Raw genomic sequence first — 22,500 nt, 5'->3', positions numbered from 1 at the left:
ATGGAAAGGCTCAACGCCTTTCAAAGGTCGACCAAATTTACCACACTACGTAGACCAATAACGCTTCTCTACCGCGGCAGGAGGAGGAAAGAGCCGGTAAGGGAACTAAGAACTCTGAGCGGTTAAAGACCCAAGGGTGAACAAATCTGGCGCTAATCGGTGCCATTTCGAAATCTGAGACATTTCTGAAAAGAGAGAACGGTCTCGTGCCACTCACCAGGAAACCCCTTCTTGTCTTTACTCAGCGGCAGTTGAAAGCATTACAATAACTCGCGATATCTTTGTTTCCATCTACTGTCAAGCTTTAGAAACGTCTAACTGCTTCAGCCTCCCTCGTTTCCTTTAGCCTATTATTATTTAGGAAGGAAAACTATCGTTTCCTACGAGGTTATGCCTTCTTTTTTCTCCCTTTAGCATTCTTTTTTAAGAGAGGTTTCCTTCAGTCTGAGAAAGCTACAGGCAGCAGTGGGGGTTGAGGATGGCCGTCCCATCACTCGCCCCGCAGCCTGTAAGAAGCCCCAAAGATTTCGACGGGAGGTTAAATTATATGTTATGTCTGTATTTGATCTTTTTCGCCCTTCTCTTTTTTCTAAAGAATTCAGGAGGGTAAATCCATTCATAGAACGGTAGGCAACAGTGGTCATTTCCAGCGTACGACAGGAACTGATCCTAAACCCGGAACCATTCCTCCAGTTAATGGGAAATCTCTCCACAAGCGAACCCTCTCAAACATTCCCTACGACGTTCAAACCTTCATATCATTACAGTTCTTTTCAATAGTTCCAAAAAGTCAATTTATTTTAATATATTTTGTTTTCACTGATTACTTAACTTGCAGCCCAATACCCTGAGAGGAGCAAAGCTTATGAATAATTACATTTTCATTAAGTTCAATTAGGAAGCTGCGTCCCAACGCTCGTCCATCGTGAGAAACATCCAACTTGAAAAATAGAACCAGCCTACGGGAAGGACGATGGCAAAAACAAAGTTCTCAAGCAAAATGTCAACGAAGAACTGGCGCGCGCGCGCGCACACACACACACACACACACACACGCACACACACACACACACACACACACACCAAAGGAAAAGTCAGTTAGGGCTCATGACATTAATGAAGCAATCCAATGAGAGGATGGCTTTGTCTCTCGAGAGACGATTGGTCAGAAATCTGGCACTTGGGGAGTATTAGCTTCTGAAGAAGCGTAAACCGGCCACGCGAGACTTTCAGCCAAAGTCAGAGCCTATTCCAAGGTACATATTCACCAACAACTAAATAGAAAAAGAACTCTATGGGCACTTCCTCCCATTTTTCAAAAGCTCGAAAAATAAAAGGGTACTTAATACATATATAATTTACATATGTAACACTGCATAGTTCATTATATTTTTCCACCAATGTAAACACAATCGGTCATATTATGTCCCTCTTCATAGTGCCAAGATGAGTCTCAAAAACGGGAAAGGATGCCTTTTCATTAAGTTCAAGTAGTCAACTTAAAAAAGAATAAAAACACATAAATCATAAAGAAAATGATGCTGACTTACGTGACAATAGTCTCTGTTCGATTTTTATCTATAAAATACCTAATAAATAAAAGAAGGATGGAAAGCATTTCATTTACTCAATCTTCTGATAAATAAAATTAGAAAAAAAACTGTCTTCGGCTAAATTTTCCGTCTCTCAATAAGAGAACAACAGCAATAAGAAGAAGAAAAGGAAAAACAAAAAGGCAGCCTTTTCTTTACTCTCCACGGCTACTTTGTGATGACTGAATGAATGACTCGTTTCACTAAAACATTCTCTCAGCGGTCATGAACTGAGAGCTTTGAATATACCCGGTTTATAAATAGTTTCTTACTAAAAAGCATTTAGTAATTTGGAAAGTTTTTGAAACCCTTCCTGAAAATGAACAAAATATTATATGGAAGGTCTTCCTCTTGGTATATATTCTGTCTCTTCTGCAACCTCACTTTCCACAAGCAACGGAATTCGTGAAGAATACGCTAACGCAGTCGAGTATAAAGAATCGCACGGTACAAAAGGTTTTTCCAGGCAGAAAATGATAGACCCGTCTACTAAAGCCAAACGAGAAAAACTATATTCATTAATTAGAAAAAAAGGAAAATACGACAAGGGTATCCAGCTATCCGTTAGAATTCCAAACACTACCAAGAAAATTAACAATTCACATATATATATACCTTTATGGTAACAACACACTAAAACACTAATTAACTTAGATTCCTTATATTAACTTATTTTCGTATTCTCAATTTCAAACGAAAAAGCTCGTTGTGCTGAAACTCAACTTTTTATCTGCTGTCCTATATACCAAGTCCTACTAATCACGTGAGAATGTCTCACATGACGAGAGAGACAGCTGCCATATCTTTTCTAGAACGAAATTCCTTTCCGACTGAAAAAGGGATTTAAAAAATAGAAATTAAAAACATCGGATCAGAGTCCTTGAAACCCTCGCCCTCAATTTACTCCATCTATCATCTCTTTGAAAACAAGAAATACAGCATTTCCTCGCGTCCAAAGAAGTCTAAAATACCTACTACATTGCTTTTCATTATAATAACTTTGCGGAAAGGCTATCAACGGACGATAAAGCGAGACCAACACCGCCAACGACGTCATAATCTAAATTACAATTTTTTTTAATCGGTTCCCTCAATATACTTATATATAAATGGGCCAAAAACTTACAAGGATCTGCACACATGGGAACTACTACTCATTTATTTGCACGGACGAAAACTAATACTGTAGTCCAGCCAACCATTTTCGCATAAAAGAAAACGGCAACCTAAAGGCCTTCATGTGAATGGGGTACTGTAAAAAGTTAGTACGACCCATGACGTCATCAGTGAAAGGTCAACGGCGCGGTATCAGGAAAGACTTCTCGGTGTTCGTAATGAGACGAATTTGAAGCAAAAGGCGGGAGCAATTCTAAACACAAAATTCAAGAATATCGAGAGTATTACGCCGAATTCACAAATGGCTAGCATTAACCTTTGGCAAACAAATTAGTCTTGAGACAATATCTTGTCTACAGACGAAATGGAATCCGGTATCTAGTATTTTATTCCATAATCATTTATTGTCAGTATGAGGAGGAAAACGCAATGACCACGAGACACTAAAGAACAAGTCATTGCGTTGAACCCAGTTCTACATCATTCACTGAAGCGAGTCTTCTCTTGTGTCTGAACTTTCAAACCCGGGGAACATCCACTACCAAGAGGACAAGGGGATCCAGGATAGAGACGTACACCAAAACGAATAAACCAAGAGACAAAAACCAAGCCTGACTCCCTGGTTGCTTCAAACCAAGGCCCACGCTCTACAAAACAATCAATTCGATGAATTCTTGCTATCTCCCGTAAACAGTGTACACTGTCATTCCTTAACAGACAATGTTTAAGAAAATAACATGGAATTGGCGAGGACTAGAGTATGTTGCTCTCATAATGAAAGTCAGTAGTTATTTCCCTACAAAAATCACTAGCGAAAGAAAGATCACGGACGATCATACAACAACGTTAATCACGAGATTAAAAGCGGCTAACCAGACAATTATCTAAATGCGATTGATAAGTTGACATACGTACTACAGAAGCAAGTTCCGAAGATACCAAACAGCACCCACTCACCTGAAAAGAAAGATACAAAAACATTAACAATGATTGTACGCATACACTATATAAATAAACAAACAAATAACCAAATAAATATAGATAAATATTTATGTACACGTCCACACACATATATATTATATGTGTATAAGTGTATGTATATATATATATATATATATATATATATATATATATATATTAGTTTGCAGTAGATCTATCCCTCAGGCAAAATTGAAAATTAATAAAAAAAGATGACGATAATCGTCTGACGAAAGTACGTTTTTCTTCTTTTGTCATCGTTCCGTGATTCACCCCATTTTCGAGATTGAAAAGGGACAAAAGTGCCATATTATTAAAATATAAAGCTCAGTTAAAATTCTTGCAAAATTCTTAAAAGCAAATTCATGAAAAACTGTTAAATAAATGAACAACAAGGATTCAGGCATATTAATATTTCAAACGTAATAGGACAGAGCTGACTCCGAAAGGGAAGCACCAGCGGAGATCTGGAAATAACCGGCTCAAGCAATACTGAGGGGACGGCAACTGATTATTCAGTTCAGGTAAGCACCACTTGCTTAATCAATAGAGAAACTAATAATCATAGAGGAAGAAGTATTGGCAACTTGTGAAACACTCATTTTTTTTTCTTTTGCACTTTCATTATATCTGTTCTCCTAATATACATAGAGGAACTCACTAGGATAGGGAATAAATCCCTATACCTGAAAAGTGAAGGGATTCCTAAAAATCCGTTCGAGATCTAGATTTGAGAAGCTTCAGAGTAACCTATTTCCTTTCAATGTTCGCCATTGCTTATACGAGGTAATGAGGCATGAAAGATCATATTTCGGCATGTCCCAGTAATTCATGTTTACTACAAATTTCATCTTAAAAATTACGAGGAATTCAATTTATATATATATATATACACACACACACATACATACACACATACATACATATATATATATATATATATATATATATATATATATATATATACACACACACACAAACACTTCATCTTTGGGAACATCCAAACTGACAAATGATGTACTATACATGTTATTTGAAGTTCAGACGAAATTACGAAATTGCCAAATGTGTGGCGCGCAGGTGGGTTGGTTATCACTTTAAGAAAAGTTGACTTCGATATAAAAATAAGATAATAAAAACATCATACTGAAATGGGACATTTTTAAGATATAGCGGCAGACAAACAGGTTTTGACCAACTTTTGACCAAATTTTCATAATTTTTTTATAATCTTTTGGTCTTTGCACGGGAAAATACTACCTCCACTCGGAAAAAAAAAATTAGGATTTTAATAAATACTATACCAACTTAGAAAAAAAATGCGAACGTTAATAAATGTACCTAAAACCAATACAATACTACGTAAATTAAGGCCATATAATCTTAATAATAAACAGCATTTCATACGGTATCCAAATCATTTCCTTAGTGGCCATTCCAGTACGTGCATGAAAGAGAACATTCAATTAACACTAAACAAACTGCTGCCACTTGAAGGACCACTGAAAAGTACTGTGACAGGAATTGAACTGGACCTCTGGGGTCAAACCCAAACGCTTCCCACATCCCCTTATCACTCAAGACGTCTATTTGACACAGCTATTTACTGGCGATAATGCTCCTTTACTTTCGGTCTGCGACCACAAGCGCACTTGCACGTTACACGACTATAAAGTCAGCTGTCCAACAGCAAGATCACTCCAAACACTAACGATGCCTTCATTTGCTCAATATCATAAGGTCTTTCATTCACTCGTTTTGTATAAAATGATAATGAATCACTACGACCTGACTCAGTGATAACCACTTTGAGATTCTTCATGTTATCTCCCTTTCTTTCCCTTGACTTTTCCTGAAGGCGTTTACGTTACTAGAATCCGATCTTCGACGGATGATTCCATTTTTCTTTTGTTAATGAAAATATTTATAAACACTGCTGACACCGTTAGCACTACAATCGAATACAACTGCAAGCCGTTTACAGACGTAGGTAGTTAATTCGAACTGGTTTTCTTGCCATTGAGCAGATACTTCTAATCAGTTCAAAAATATATACACAACTTTCATGTGGCACTCTCGGCAGGTATGAAATCGGTCCATTCACACTGACACTGAGTGAAACTGGAATTTTATTCGGCACCAAGATTCTGGAAACTTTGTCAACCGGTGAATTATAAAATGCTGCTTTTCTTGCACCCCGAGGTCAGCCTCCTCGAAGTGGCATACAGGAATGTACTCTGATATACTGAGAGATTGAGTTTCCTTCGCTCGAGTCGCCAAAATGAAATCTATCCAAGTGGCCATCTTCCCGCGAGGAAGAGCTCAGCTACTGTGCTTTGACGTTAACTGGTTTCGAAAATGAGAACAACCGATCCTAAAAGGGAAAGTTCCGTACATACAGTTGTAAGCAGTACCAGAAGCGATGACAATCGGACAAAATGAGAGAGAGAGAGAGAGAGAGAGAGAGAGAGAGAGAGAGAGACAGAGAGAGAGAGAGAGAGAGAGGACGAGCTGTCTATCTAACTCAGAGCTAACATGTGTAATTTTCTGTATATTAACCTAAATGTCCCAAATGAACACATACGAATAGGGGTTAATGATTTGCAAAGTATGCAAACAATGAACAACTCACAGTATTCCGCATATAATTGAAATTGTTTCAAAGGCTAATAAATGGAGTTGATAGGCCTGTTTCCAAACATCACTTAGATGAAATCCCTATTTGTAATAAATATTGATAGCCTTGGAAGTTGACAGATAAATTCAGATCGAGAAACAAAAAGGATATTTCTAGTTCTTTGCTTTGAGGTTTCGACGCTGCTTTTGTGTATTTTCAAAACCACATGAAATGAGCAGCGCACAGATATGACATTTTTTCCTACGACAAAAGTTTTCCAACTACAGAATCACAAGAAAACGAAATTCTAACATCTAAAAAGAAAAAAGAAAAGGTTAAGAAATGACAGATGAGATGACTATGTTTACATTATGTGCGATGCAAATGAATTGCCATCAAGGTTCGAAGCTCGTTTATTGAATCTAATCAATTACCCAGCCTTGAATCTTGATGGCCGTTCGTTTTCATTGCACACTGTGCATATATGTTCATCTTGCCATTCCTTGAGGATTATTCTTCTCTATTTTAGTATGGAACGTCAGTGCGTTGTGATTTTGTTACTATAACAATTTATTGTCTCTACTAATAATCTTTCTGGTCATTTTAGGTGATTACGATAATGGCACCAGAATCGTGCCGAAACGCCAAAATAAAAAATAAATCCAACTTTAACATAGTAGAACGAAAAACACAGCCGAAAAGGCAACACAACAGCAGTTCTGTGAAGTCGCTTCCTCAACGTAAAAGAACGTTCCAAGACAACACTTAACCATGCCGTTGTCAGACAGTTTTTGAAAACAAGGGGGGGGGGGGGGGGGGGGGGGGGGGGAATGGGATAGGCGTGCCTTCAATGCCTAAACTAACTAAATATTTTATAACTATGCTCTATGGGAAATAGAGAGCTCTAATAGAAGAATGACGAAAAACTCAGCAATGCATAAGCATACTAACAATATCGACGATATAAGTACAATAACCCGGGCAATATGGACAAACGAAAATGAAAAAAATATGAAAGGCCTGGATAACAAGACTCTAAAAGAGCTTACCCAGAATAAAACACATTTTTTGTCCTGAATTTCTAAAACCCAAAAATAATCAAATGTTTTCTCTCAATGTAGGGGAACTTCACTAATGGAGCCAACACAGTCGAACTATAGCCGTGCTGCGTGCATCCTGTTAACCGACAAGCACATGGCGGCATTCACTCTAGAGGCCGAGTCAATGGGCTTGGGCAAAACGAGGTTGTGGTTAAGCTATACATCAAAGAAAATATATTTCTAGGGTGAGATGAACGCATATTTGACACTTCTCTTCACCTCTGACCCTCCATGAAATGAGTTTCACGGATGGACTGAGAGAGATCAGATGGGGGAGCTAAAAAGACAGGGATGCTGTGAGAGAGAGAGAGAGAGAGAGAGAGAGAGAGAGAGAGAGAGAGAGAGAGAGAGAGAGAGAGAGAAACGTATATCAAATTAAAAGACGGTCACGGAAAACTGAGCGAGAGAATTCACTAATAATAAACGTAGTAAATCCAAATCCAAAGGGTGGTGGAAAACTGCGAGACCAGGTAAACAATTTCAAGTGAAAGGTGGGAGGTGTTCCAGCAGCAACAATTTAAAAAAGGATTACAATCCTTCACATCAACCGTTTGGACAAAACTCCTCCTGGTATTAGAATCCAATGACTTTCATATAGGAAATTATGAAAATCCCACAACCAAAGGTTAAATATCATATATATCCACTTTCTAGGTAAAGTTTTCACTCATACATAATAAAAAGCAGAAATGTTAGGAGCTACAGAGACGGCTCTTACCACTTCTGCATTCTCCTGACTTTATGGATGTCGTATGGTAATCAAGCCCTAAAATAGTTATTTCAAAAGATGAAATGGACTTAACTTGAAGTTACTAGTAACCAAACCTGTTTTTTTCTTTTTTTCTTTTAGCTGATAGGTAAGATGGGTGAAAGAAGAGTGAGGGCAGTTAGCTAGCTAACCGTGGTAGGGAATAGTTTGGAAAATTAAGTATTAGTAAGAGTAAGGTAAAGTGTGGTTTATCCACAATTATATTTAGGTAAGGGTACATTTTTCTAACTAATATTAACATATTACAATAATGATTATACATTATATTGACATGGTGAATTGTACAGATTACATATTCTGAATTTTATTATATAATATAATCATATTTAATAAAGTTCCAATTTTCTAACTCTAAACTTATTTTTAATTATCATAATGATTTTGCATTATATCTACATAGTAAATTCTACAAATTACTTTTTCACAAGACATTTTTAATAGTATAATGGTCGAGGTTCATCGCGATGAATATATGGAGATATTCTTCTCCACCATCTGTGGTCTGTGTTGTTTGGGTCAAGGTTTCTCTCTTCTGCTTCTGATTCTTCTGCTAATTCACTGTTGTATTGAACTAGTTTCCTCCATATATTGGTTGCCAGTCTGTATAATCTCTGATTAATTGGTTTCACTTTGTATTTTTTATGTATTTGTTCTATATTCAGATCATCTTCTTGATTGTTTCTCAATGCAGACCTTAGTATCTTATTTTGGAATTTCTGTAATGCACTTATATTGGAAGTCGATGCTAAGCACGTGGGTATTGGTGGAGATTCCATTATTGGTCTGATTAGGCTTTTGTAGAAATGGATTTTGATAGTTGTGTTCATATTCCTAAACCCTTTCAGCTTTTTATTTTGTGTTCTTGCTATCCTTAGCCTTTCTCTCACATGTCTTGATATTCCTCTTTGTCCGAACTGCAATCCTAGTATTCTTGTACTTTTGGTAAAATTCATTGGTTGTTGGTCTAACATTATTTGTGCAGGTTTGTATGCAGACACCGATACTAGTTGGAATTTAGATATATTTGTATTTATCTTCCACTTCTTTTCAAACTGATTTATTCTTTCAATGTGGTTCATTGTTTTTTGTGCTACTTGTCTTTTCAAATTTGGGTCTCTCCTCCTTGTTCGTTTTTCTGGGTGTATAACTATTTGAGTTATATCATCTGCAAAGCAGACATCAGTACAGTACTCTGGTGGTGGAGTCACATCTGATGTACGTATATAATATGAATAATGTTGGACTGAGTACAGATCCTTGTGGGACTCCACTTAGGAACGGGAATGGATTCCCTATGTTATTTTGTGACTTGATGGTTAACATTTAGCAAAGTGTGCATCCATCCAGCAGGTTGTTGTTGTTGTTCGCTGTAGGCCCCTTTAGAATATTAAATTCTGTTACTTGTGACGACGATCATTAGTACCTTAAACATTATCTGTTACATAGCGTACTGACAAACCCACCACATGAAATGTTTTTCATAGAGTTCCACTGCTTTGCAGCATTAAAAAAATTATATGCATTACAAACATTTAGTCTAAATACATTTCAGTGATCGTCATCACTGACAAAATAGACCAAGTATAGAAGCCCAAATATGTACATAAGGTGGGAAAAATATTATTAAATAAAGTATGTAAAACCTACAGCACAGGATCGAGTAATAATGAATTCCCAAATGTCCTTCGACATCCGTCATTCAAATAAAAAATACAGATCAGGAATCAAGAGCTTAATGGGACACACTTCTCTAGACATTTTCTTTACATTCCTTTTCATAACATTCATTCACAAGCGATGCGCATTATGTATTTAGCAAAGTTCATCAAGACAAAAAACTGCAAAGGACAATACAATATTTTGTGGTCTGAACGCCCCTAAGATGTCTTGATAGCTCGAGTTTCATAAAACCCTGATTACAATTAAACTACCACAATCAAGGCCAACTCCTGACCAAACCCACAACTTTGGACTAACATTCTGGAACCTACTTGCAACTGGATGATTCAGAAACATAACGGTGTCTATGGCAAATTCCACACCGTCAAGAATAGAAACCCTCATGATAGGCGTTGGAATACCAGCTCGGCTGAGCCTTGACACCTTGGTAAGCCCATCGCACAGCATTCTTACCCGGAAAATCTTTACACCGTCAGTTAACATGGCCTTGTGACCTCGAATACTGCCTTGTGCTTAAAATTAAACAACAATGTACATAACCACAGTATCCACACTCTTATACCTTACTCATCTGCAGCCGACAGCTTTCACACTCAATTCCAAGACATTTAATAAGCAAGTAGTGAACAGTACCAGAGGAACACGCAAGATATTCCGATACGGAAGGGGGGAAAGAGATAGAGAGAGAGAGAGAGAGAGAGAGAGAAGAGGAGATGAGAGATGAGAGAGAGACGGGAGAGTTAGGGAGAGACGAAGAGAAGAGAGAGAGAATATGTTGGAATTTTTCCGCAATGTTTTTCTTTCTTTTCCATCTTTGTGCCTGAGTTACTGCAAAGGCTACGCCGTTATAAAAACAATAATTTACAAATGAAGCCATCCGTAAAAACTAAGAAAATTCCGCATTTGTAAAAACACAGACCCTCAAGAATAAAGCCTTCTTTCTGCTTCTACGTGGACATTTTCTTTGGCCTTCCCTACTTAAATTTCGCTTCACTCTAAACAATTGGCCAAATACTCAACCATCACAAATTTTATTTTTTATATACTAGTTTCAGAATGCAGAAGATATCAATTTTTTAAATATAAAAAATATACTGTACACACATATATATACACACACAGAAGATTTGAATAAAGCAGAAATGTAGGACTGAAATTGAATATGAGTAAAACTAAGATAATGTTCAATGAAAATGCAGAGAGAACAAATAAGGATTATGGACGATCTCCAGGGATTGCTAATGAATATGCATATTTAGGACAGACAGTATTTTCCCAAGACATGAGACCGAAATTAAAAGAAGGATAAGCATGGGATGGAGAGCTTTTGGTAAACAAAATAAGAATATAAAAAGTATAATGCAACTTTCTCTAAAAAGAAAAGTATTTAATTAGATGGTCCTACCAGTATTAACTTGTGCATCAGAAACTTGGAGCCTTACTAAAGCCTTAGAACATAAACAAACTGCGACTCAAAGAGCTATGGAAAGAATAATGATGAGAATAACACTAAGAGACAGAAAATGAGGAACATGGATACGAGAGGAAACTAAAGTAGCTGATGATATATATATATATATATATATATATATATATATATATATATATAATATATATATATATATAGGAAAATGTGCCAAGAATTAGTTTCTCTACTAATTCTTGGCACAAAGACCTTTTACGAATAAATTCATCCGTTTCTATAAAAACAAAATATAAGCTACTATGAGATTCAGGGCCTCTGTAACACGGTTTTTTGGACTTTGCTCCTTGTCAAAGCATCGGATGTAGCTGAAAGTTGACATATGTATATTTTACAACCACACACAAATTTTGTCAGCATTATCAAAAACCTAAACCCGATAGTTTTAATTTTTATAGAGTAAAAATTATCTAGCCGACGCCATGGCCAATGATTACGAGCCAAGAGTCGAGAAACATTCATTACGTAAGCAAAGTAAACACCTTTCGACGAAATGTTGCGCCGCCCATCCACTAGACAGAAACCCATTCACCTTGTTCCATCAGCTCTGAAACCCAAAGACTTTATGAATGGCGGAACGATACATAGATGTGGGTGGGGTATCTGTGCTAGCGTAGTAATACTACTGTAGCAGTAGTGCCGCAACAGTATAGCAGTAATATACATGAATTAAACGTTTAGGCCAACTGCTGGGATCCTTGAGGATCATTTAGCACTTCTTACAACTACTCGAGAAATTAGTTTTTATAGCCAGAAGTTAAATTTTCTAATCCAACAATGCCCATGATAGCCTTCAGTGTTATCCTGAATTATAACGAGGCCAAAGTGGGTGGAGCCTCATGAAGTTATCATTCTGACGATAATTATTGGTGAAGGTTTAAAGCCAAAATACGGTACCGGCTATTTTTTTTTTTTTTTTCAGTAAATCAGTAGATAGACAATAAATAAAAATTACATGACATTGGATATAGCAGTTATCAATTCAAGCTTGTATACTATGTTTTTGAAAATTACCATCTATTCCCTACATCTTGTCAATCTGATTGTGACCTATAAAGCAGACTGTAATTTTTGTATTTATTAACATATTTTGTTGGTTTGTTCATTATGACAATTATCAGTGGAGAGGTTCAGAGTTCATAAAGGTGTGCTGCTTTGCTTGTATTTAAATTTGTTTGTCATTGTTACCAGAGGTATAGCCTTTGTTACGTATAGCCAATCATCCACCGAGAAAGAGGGAAGAAATGCTGTCATAAGTTACGTAACGAGTGCGTTCCAAACCTTTTCTCTGAGTAAGTTGGCCCGTCTTCAAAAAAAGTCACTTTTACATTGTAAGTACCAAATTTATTCAACCTACGTAATGCAGAATACAGTCAAAATTTATGTGTAGATATAATGTGTATTCTGAATAAGCGTTACATTTATGAAATGGATAGATAAAAAGTTATTGCGAAAAAACCGTGTTACAGAGGCCCTGAATCTCATAGTAGATCATTCTGACGGAAACCTCCAAGCTATATCGCTAACCTAAACAAACAATACGGAAAATATGAAGAACTTCACATCAGCAGATGTCTTTCTCCCCTTCTTTGTCTTCCTTCCTAATTAAAACTGGAAAAACATCAAACGATCTCAATAGCAGCAGGAAAGACATCATGTGACGTCCTTAGCAGCTGCAGCAAACAGTTCCATTTCTCTTCAACAGATCAAGCTGACACTTGAGAGAGAGAGAGAGAGAGAGAGAGAGAGAGAGAGGAGAGAGAGAGAGAGAGAGAGAGAGAGAGAGAGAATTCGCAGACTAAAATATGGCCAGGTACTTCTTTCCTTATGGCATGTCACGACTCCTACTTGAGCAAGTGAGAGAATAGTGAAGGTATTCTGACGCTGTTTTCCGTTCACATTCTTCATCACTTTTGGTATCAAGTTATCACTAGGACAAAAAAATTACAAATGAAACTTATGTGCGTTTATAATTCGAATTACATACAATTAACAATTTACGGGGATAATATACTGGGTTCTTCCTGAAAATAAAAATGCAAAACTCATATCCCAACTCATACCCACGATGTTGTGTCTAATCTTCTCAGTTTATTGAGTACATAAAATACACAAAAGACATCAATAAATAAAACGCGCATATTGGGACATAAATGAGAGAGAGAGAGAGTGTCTAATCTTAACAGTTTACTTAGTATATAAAATACATATAAGAAGACATCAATAAATAAAACGCGCATACTGGGACATTAATGACATTAAGAGAGAGAGAGAGAGAGAGAGAGAGAGAGAGAGAGAGAGAGAGAGAGAGAGAGGGGAGCGACCCTCAAAACATCCTTCGACGAGCGACATAGCTCGGCAACATGGGGCCACTCTTCAATGCCAAGTAGCTGGCGATGGCTGCAGCCGAGGAACAGACTTCAGACCAGCGAAGTCCACGGAGGCACTCGTGCGCAATCCGTCTCCCACTCCCGTCCCTGTCGCGCTCTTGCAGCTACTCATACTGCTGCTGCTGCTATTCCTAAAAAATAACAGCACGAGCGGTAGTTAGTTGGGCAAATTTTTCTTCAGCATCCACATCAGGAAGTGCAACAGCGGGGAGCTCTCATATATTATATATTGCAGTTGATATTATATAATAAATCTTGGCTGAACCCGAGTGTTCGCGTCTTCCCTGACTGAAAAGATTGGTTCCGGCGGTGAATATACCAACAACTTTGGAGTGTTTCAGTGTTATGAAAAGTGATAGGAAACTCTCTAGTGCGTTGGATTACCGTCGAAGTGATTCGTCGGCGACATCGAGGAGCTGGGAGCATTTCGTTATGGTGGACAACCCTATGTATGGTAGGAGGGATGACCTTATGGTGAGTAAAAGTCGGAGAATTTCACAAACCAATATCGTGCAGATCTGGGACAAATAGTGAAACACTAAGGCGTGGATGTTTCAGACAAGGAAAAGTTTCACACACAATTTTTAGAGTGACCAGAAACCACCCGCCTGCTAATGACACGTTTGTTTCTTGTCATGCTTGGGAAGGGGGAGGAGGGAGGGTTGCCACAAAATTCAAATCAACACAAAAATTTACGTATAAGACATCTGACATGAGAATGGCACTCCCCCAGGAGAGTCATAAATGAAGCTGTTCTCCTGTCCAAGGGCTTCTTGTCAATTTGTGTAGTCTTATGGAGTGATTTCAACAAGCCAGTAGAGAATGAGCTCCTTTTCCTTTAACAAATTCACATGTATATATATACACTATAGTACACACACATAAGCATATATATATATTATAGTATATATATATATATATTATTATATATATTATATATAATATATATGTGTGTGTGTGTGTGTGTATGTGTGTGTGTAAAATGGAATATGAGTTCAATCTTCTTACAGTCTTGTCGACTTTACTTCATAACCCTATACGGATTGAAACAACAACACTAAATAGCAGAACAGATATATAATTTTCATGGGGAGTACCATCCCGACCCCCACCACCACACACATACATACATATACTATATCTACGAATATTTAATATTTATGAATTAATTTTATCACCTCACCGTGATTTATATACAAGGATTAGGTTACGAATGCCGTTTAGTATCAATTCACTCTACCTCGGAAACAACATATGTATATATCATGGATATACCAAAGGGGAATTATGCTGCTAGGAAGTTCGTCGTCTCTTAAACGTCTTGTCAACAATAATTCCCCTTCGGTGTATTTTTATATATATATATATATATATATATATATATATATATATATATATATATTTATTTAGTAGGTAGAGTGAATTGAATATTAAACATTTGTAGCTTAATGCGTATACGATATATATATATATATATATATATATATATATATATATATATATATATATATATAGAGAGAGAGAGAGAGAGAGAGAGAGAGAGAGAGAGAGAGAGAGAGAGAGAGAGAGAGAGAGAGAGAGAGAGAGAGAGACTTTAGATGTCCTGTAAACATTTTGTGACCATGCCAATAAATATGATAAGCAAAAGAAATGAGCAATCACTTTACACCTAACCTTCAGACCAACCATGTAATGCAAACAAACCACTCACGCTGTAAAACTTGTCACCAAACAGAGAAACAACCAGCCGAATTAGAAAGCCAATACAGTACCACTAAATATTTGTTCAGTGGTAAGAATGTTATTATAAAAACACTGGTAAAAATAATTACTATATCACGAACGAGCTGACGTGGATACTTTTCCTGATTCATTTGTCGCTAGGCCCGCCCCTGAGAGAGAGAGAGAGAGAGAGAGAGAGAGAGAGAGAGAGAGAGAGAGAGAGAGAGAGAGAGAGAGAAATTCAGTTAGTAATATCTTGAAAAGTAAAAAAAATAAAATACTTCACCTTGGAACAGGACGTCCGATATACACTTCACAGCCCAAATACACTCAGGCTATGCCACTTGCTAACATCATCATCAGAGAGAGAGAGAGAGAGAGAGAGAGAGGACGAGAGAGAGGCGAAGAGAGAGACGAGAGAAGAGAGCGAGAGTTGCAGAGAGAGAGAGAGAGAGAACATTTACATGCTGCATGTGCTTTACCAGATGTTACACTTACGTATAAATGTTGTAACTTCTTTTGGAGCAATCTGTTCGTTCTGATATAAAATCATCGACAAATCTGTCACGCAATTACTCTTTCAAAATACGAAACAGAAAACCTAAGAATCAAGGAACTAATAAAAGTTGGTACCTGTTTACATCTTTCCGCAGAAAGAAAAAAAAAATCCTTCATTTCAGAAATGAAAACCATAAAATTTGCAAAAGGAAAGGAAGGGGGCAAAAAAGCCCCCATCTTTCCTTTCAACTGCAACCCCCGACCGACCCCTGCGCTCCCAAACCCAACCACGTAGCAGCAGCGTTGTTGTCTCCTCAACCTTGACTCACATATCGACGTCAAGAGCCTCGGAGAGCGAATTCTCTCTCTCTCTCTCTCTCTCTCGTGGCTGCATCTCTGCTTAACTTGGACGACTGGAATACTAAACTATCAAACAACTCCACAAAAACTGGACTAGGCTAAGTGAAACATGCGAAAGGGAAAGAAAGAAGAAAGAGAGAGAGAGAGAAAGAGGGAGAGAGAGGGAGGAATGCCTAGACATCCCCCTCACCCCAACCCTACCCTACCCCCTAGCCACCGAACAGCAAGTTCATCTCGGCCTTCTCACGTGATTGCAACTGTGATACACCAGACGATGAATGTCACTGGAAACGACTCTCACAAAAACGTTTGAAGGAACAGACAGATCGTAGAATACCGACTGGATCACTGTCAAACAAGACATGTCTTGTGTACCGTTGAAAGACACTCAATGAATGCTCTCAAGGCAAGGAAGAGAAGGAAAAAAGTGGAACTACCACGATGCATCATTGTGTATTAATTAGCATAATAAATCCTACCTGCTTTCTTGGTGCACGATTCATTTATCAGAGAAACATATTCAGTTACTTCATATCATGTATAAATCTTTATAAAATAAACTGAAAATTATAAATATATTATTCTGAACTCTATTTCAACGTCACTTCCGTAAATAACGGTAAAAACAACATCGATTATCTTGAAAAGTACGGAATGAACCCTATGAATTCTGATTTTTAACAGCATCACGGGTAGCTTCCAAAATTCAACGGAAATTCCCTCTGAATTTGACCGTCGTAAAAGCCACGAAAGTTAATGAATGATGAGATTTAAGATCGAAAGGGATCAATTCAATAGATTTCCAAAACATCAAAGTCGATCGAGGTCGGTGGGACTATGATCATTTTGAGGGACATGATTCCCCTACGTGACATGGAAAAGTTTCCATTGCGCCCAGCGAGGAGTAGGAAGAGGCATACAACTAAAGTGAAAATCTTGAAAGGCCGTGCCCAGGACCTGCTTCCACCGAGCACCCACCTAAAAACAATCCACAAAAAGTCCCCCTTCTTTCCATCGCGACTGAACAGAAGGATTACATTTTTGGACCATTAAAGAGGGTCCCGACCGCACGATATGAAGAACAACTGTTCTTGCTCTGAAGGAACTGATAAGCTGATGACTTCTTTGCAGTGTAGGGAAACACATAGTACAGAAATTCAAAAGCATATTTCACGGCATTTGACATAAGAAAAGGGAAAAATACGCACAATGATGTAACGCCGATCACCAAAAAATCGCTTCGGCATTCAAGAGATGAATACCGAAACCAAGACTAGCGACGCCACTAAAGCTCAGAATTCAAAGGAAGAGGCAACATTTAATTCATTCCACATTCGAAGATTTTCATGAAAAAGAAGGAACAGCGAAAAAAAAAAACACCATTTCTTACGCGTTTACAAAAATATTGACATCAACTTCTATAAGTTGAAATACTAATAAATGTCCTGAACAGTATACAACTAATATCCTCAAATCAATGTTACCTTTCAATTGAAAATAAAGCGCATATATTGCTACTTAACAGAAGTCATACCAAAGCAAGCAAGCCATCCAATGGACAACGAACATTCAAAACATTAAAATATATTTGTCATTCTTTCTTGCATCCTGTCAAACCATTCACGAAAGACTGACAAACACGCAATAAAACAATGTAAAGGCAATCCATCTACAGCCAAGTCGTCTGTGAAGATATATTCTTCTTAATAGATCTTTCAACAATCGTTTACACAAAGTATTCTGGCTCACACTCCAACGCATTGCCACCAACAAGTAAGCCGAGAATAGGCTACTTTATAGCCGTATGCCCGTCTCGCTCACATGGCCGTGGGAACTTGGACATTTCGATCTCCTAACTTCACTGACTGGAAGACGCTGGGTACTGACAATGCTTAAATACCAATACCAAGTACATTTATACAAATTGACGTGTTCCCCTACAAAAATGCATCTAGGAAAATAAATCAGCTGATTGATATGGTTACACATGAGGGTCATTAGCATCTGCCAATCCCCACTGCATAATGTTCCAGTCTCCATTATTGTGTAAACACATCCTTGCTCTCATCTAGCCAGCACTCTCAGCCTCGCTCTTCTTACCAATTCAGGGCCATCCATAATCTTGATGTGACCAAACCACTTGAAAACACATCCATCACCTTTCATGCAAGCTGACATTCCCCCCTCCTTTCATTTCTCAACATTTTACTCTCCTCATTCGATACGCTCCCAAAGACAATCTATCTCGACACATTCCCCTTTCACTCGTATCTTTTCAATTTTTCCAGAGCACCCGCTTTCTTCCTTTCTGCAATCATTCTGCAATATAGAAATATCTTTTTCAATCCCCCACCACCAACTGCAGTCGTTCACAATACCTTTACACATACATTTCTATTTTTCGATCATTATGTTTGTACTAACTGATATATACTCTTGACATCTACGTCCCTTCTAAAACTTAATATTGCTCAAAATCTTGTTCCACTCTTCCTTATTACAATCTTTCTCAAACATCGACAACTAACTAACATTCACAGTGTTTATCTGTCATAGCCCTGACTCATTTCATCTCGCCACCTATGGCGCCAGTATCTGAGGCTCACTTTCACACCAAGCAGCCAGCCACTCCTCCGCATACGACACACTTCGCATCTCTGTGATTTGCAGCATATGCGCATTTTAGGTCTATATGTATACCACTTTCAGCTCTTTCTTTTTAATCTCAAACGCCCTCCCCAACTCACACCCCAACCAGCACAAACATACACACCACCGTTCCATACCAATCACTTCATACATACAACACCATACAGTGGAAACTCAAACTGATCTCGTACTTTCAGTCCTTGCTGTCCAGTCAGGACATACTACTTTCAAGCAAAGCCCAATTATACATGTTCAAGGTATACAAAGTAACGGTGACCTAATATACAAAGGAGCTGGAGTTCGCCCCAGCATTAATTTTGAGCTCTTCTTCAGCCAGCCAGTCGGTTACAGTCACATTCAAACTACACCATCTCACTTGCAATCCCATTTGCTCCACACACACACACACAATATATATATATATATATATATATATATATATATATATATATTTATATATATATATAATATATATACATCTACTACACATCAGGAAAGAATTTTGATGTAGGTGTATAAATACGCAAATTCGTATCACTAATAGTGTTCTGTAAATTAGCGAACAACTAAGAGTTTTCGCCTGATATCTGCCAATCCAGCACACTAGGGCAATGCCTACATTCCCTTTCCTGACCATCCAAAAAACTTTTCTCTTTCCCTTTTGGGATTCTGATGTAGAAAAGTGCTTGACAGCAAACACAGTACAGCTTTTTGTGATTAATTCATGGCTACTATCACCGTTAATTGAAATGCAGGAAAAAGAACACAAAAACACTAATTAATGACAAACAGAAGAAGAATCAGACTATCGACTAATGAAGTCAAAGTCAAAGGGGAACAACACATTCAATGCTCTTACAACCAAAGGTGTGAGGTTATACAAGTCCAAAATATTATTCATGAGCATTTCCCATCGAAAATAAATGAACAAATCGACAAACTTTTCGTACATGTCATCAAATTTCTTTGTTAAATGGTTATGAAAAACCATACAAAAATCATAATTTCATCAAATTTAATCTCTAACATAATAATACAACTGAATACCAATTGTAGGTACACAACCGTAAAAATTACTTATCCCGATTGACTATTTAATCGTGAAAGAGAGAGAGAGAGAGAGAGAGAGAGAGAGAGAGAGAGAGAGAGAGAGAGAGAGAGAGAGATTGTAGTTTTCTCAGACTACAAAAGATGAAAAAATGTTTCGGTACGAAGCCTTCACTTGAGGCTACCCTGGAAACCTTTCCTTTTAGCATTAGCTCTACACCAAAGAAATCAACCATGCATAAAATTATTTGTGTAATTCAATAGTGAATAATACTAAGTAAGTCCAGCCTTTTTTTTATTCATTTATTTATCTTTTTAGTACACAGTACTAGTAAGATGGATGTTCAGCTTGACCTGCGTATGTAAGGATAATCAATAGAAAAAAAAAGAAAAAAAAAAAAAAAGTTTCTTTATCTAGAGTTCCGTATTATATTCATTATAATAATCGAATTTCGCACCAAATTCTCAGGAGAGAGAGAGAGAGAGAGAGAGAGAGAGAGAGAGAGAGAGAGAGAGAGAGAGAGAGAGCTTTTCCCTGGTGAAGTCAGGACGGATCATTAACCAAGGGAAAGGCAGTGAATGAAGTTGAATTGAATATAGAATTGAGGCCTAAGGCCAAGCACTGGGACCTATGAGGTCATTCAGCGCTGGAATGGATATAGACAGTAAAAGGTCTGAAATGTGTAGCAGTAGGAAAACCTCGAAAGGGGTTTGCAGCTAGGGGCCGAAGGCACGCTGCAAAGAACCTTAAGTCATGCCTTACAGTTTAATGCACGTGGGATGCACTGACGGCAACCCCCCCCCCCCCCTCTCCCTTACAGGCTTTTAAGGGAACCTCAGTGAAGAGCCATAAACAAACAGCCAAGGTTTACAGGGTTCGAGAATGCTGTGTTACCCGGCCGGCACCATTTGCTGCTACTGCCCTACAGGGCTTATATGAGGCTCCAGAACATGATTCTCTCACACACATATGTTCTGGACAGCTTTTGTTTTACCCACACACCATTCAATTCAGTCAAAAAAATCTGAGACTAACAGTTAGAACCGTTAATCCAAATTGTTGAAAGATTCAAAATAAAGTATATACTTTATTTAAAAACAAATCTCATTCAATAAAATAAGTATTAAGAAACCACATATCCTAATTTCTTATTTTCCTTGTTTGTCCTCGTCAGGTGTAAAGTCAGTCACTGACAAGAAACCTTAAGACGCACTACAGGAAAAGCATTCAACATTATGCTCCGTTCCGTGCACTACAATCACCGCTACTTCACAACATGTCTTTGGTGAGCTTTGCCAGCAAAGGCATACATTTCGCAGAAGACACTCAAATTGGCATAAGATCCCAATAAATTGCTACCTTTGACCTTTAAAATCAAATTATGTCCAGAAATACCATGAAAAAGCGGTTCTTTATTCTATATATATATATATATATATATATACATACACATATGTGTATGTGTGTGTGTGTGTCCGTCATTTAAACGTAACGGTCTCCCCTTCCAGCAGCAACTGTTCTATTAACGTCTACAATGTCCTCTCACAACAGCCACAAGAATAGTCGTGGCGATCATCTCCATCATAATGATACTAGGAATAAACTATTGGTGGAGCAATTGAGTAGAATATTTAACCAAGTCATCAATGCACAGAAAACTATGATATTTTTAAAATATCATACAAAATATGCTCTACTTCCTAATTGTGATAAGAACATCAAGGCAGTGATTCAATGCAGAATCAAGCCACCTTGACATATTGCTTCCAGGCTGGGTAATGCATCATCCCACCACGCAAAAAGGTTCCTCAAACATACCTTTTATATTTATAGTACTTGTAACTTCGAGAATTATCCTGTTGGCCTGTTCCTCCCTTTTAAGTCATTCCACCCGAGATGATCATCATGGCCACCACCGCTTAAACACCGCCAATACAACAATGAATTGAGCACACAACACAACCAGTCAAGCAGACCAAGGCTACGGCAGTACGATCTCCTTCCTTTTACTCCAGCTCTAAGACAACAGAGTGACGTCAGCGTACAGCCATAAACACAGCATGAGTAAGACTACGAGGAGCTCAGAATACCTAAGAAATCAAATATCCTGTAAACGACTTACGATTAAGAATTAAACTTTATCCCAATAAAGTTTCAAGACACTATTATTTAAATACACCACACACACACACTATATATATATATATATATATATATATATATATATATATATATATATATATATATATATATATAGTTTGCCATCTTCGTGAAGCCCTGACGGAATGTGTCATCGACGAAAGTATACAACATCTGGTATTACTAAACACCGTTTGAGATAACATCTAACTTTTAATGGAAACGAAACGCTGCCAAACCCTCCTTTTTATTTTCTTTTTAACTATATTCACCTCCTTTCATAACCGTACCTACATTTTTAATATGACCATCTGTAACTCTAAGAAAACATTCATGAGAAACGAAGTCTAAAGTTAAAA

At 37.6% G+C, this 22,500-nt stretch overlaps 2 protein-coding genes across 5 annotated transcripts in view; one reads left to right on the top strand and one right to left on the bottom strand.

Moving 5' to 3' along the window:
- The window catches only part of LOC135218237 (nuclear migration protein nudC-like), a 522,861-nt gene that overhangs the window by 236,342 nt on the left and 264,019 nt on the right, over positions 1-22,500 (bottom strand). The gene's annotated exons all lie outside the window — the stretch shown is intronic.
- The window catches only part of LOC135218238 (uncharacterized), a 220,274-nt gene that overhangs the window by 93,359 nt on the left and 104,415 nt on the right, over positions 1-22,500 (top strand). The window contains exon 1 of one of the 2 annotated variants that reach the window (XM_064254395.1): positions 13,728-14,199. The exons of the other annotated variant lie outside the window; for it this stretch is intronic. Within the exon in view, the coding sequence (XP_064110465.1) occupies positions 14,071-14,199 (129 nt within the window). The 5' untranslated portion in view covers positions 13,728-14,070. Of the gene's footprint in view, positions 1-13,727; positions 14,200-22,500 lie in introns of those variants that run through there. 2 annotated transcript variants of the gene reach the window in all.

The sequence above is a fragment of the Macrobrachium nipponense genome, chromosome 9 (genome assembly GCF_015104395.2).
Source record: "Macrobrachium nipponense isolate FS-2020 chromosome 9, ASM1510439v2, whole genome shotgun sequence".
In the NCBI taxonomy this organism is placed as follows: Eukaryota; Metazoa; Arthropoda; class Malacostraca; order Decapoda; family Palaemonidae; genus Macrobrachium; species Macrobrachium nipponense.
This window is presented reverse-complemented; position numbering and strand designations above follow the sequence as displayed.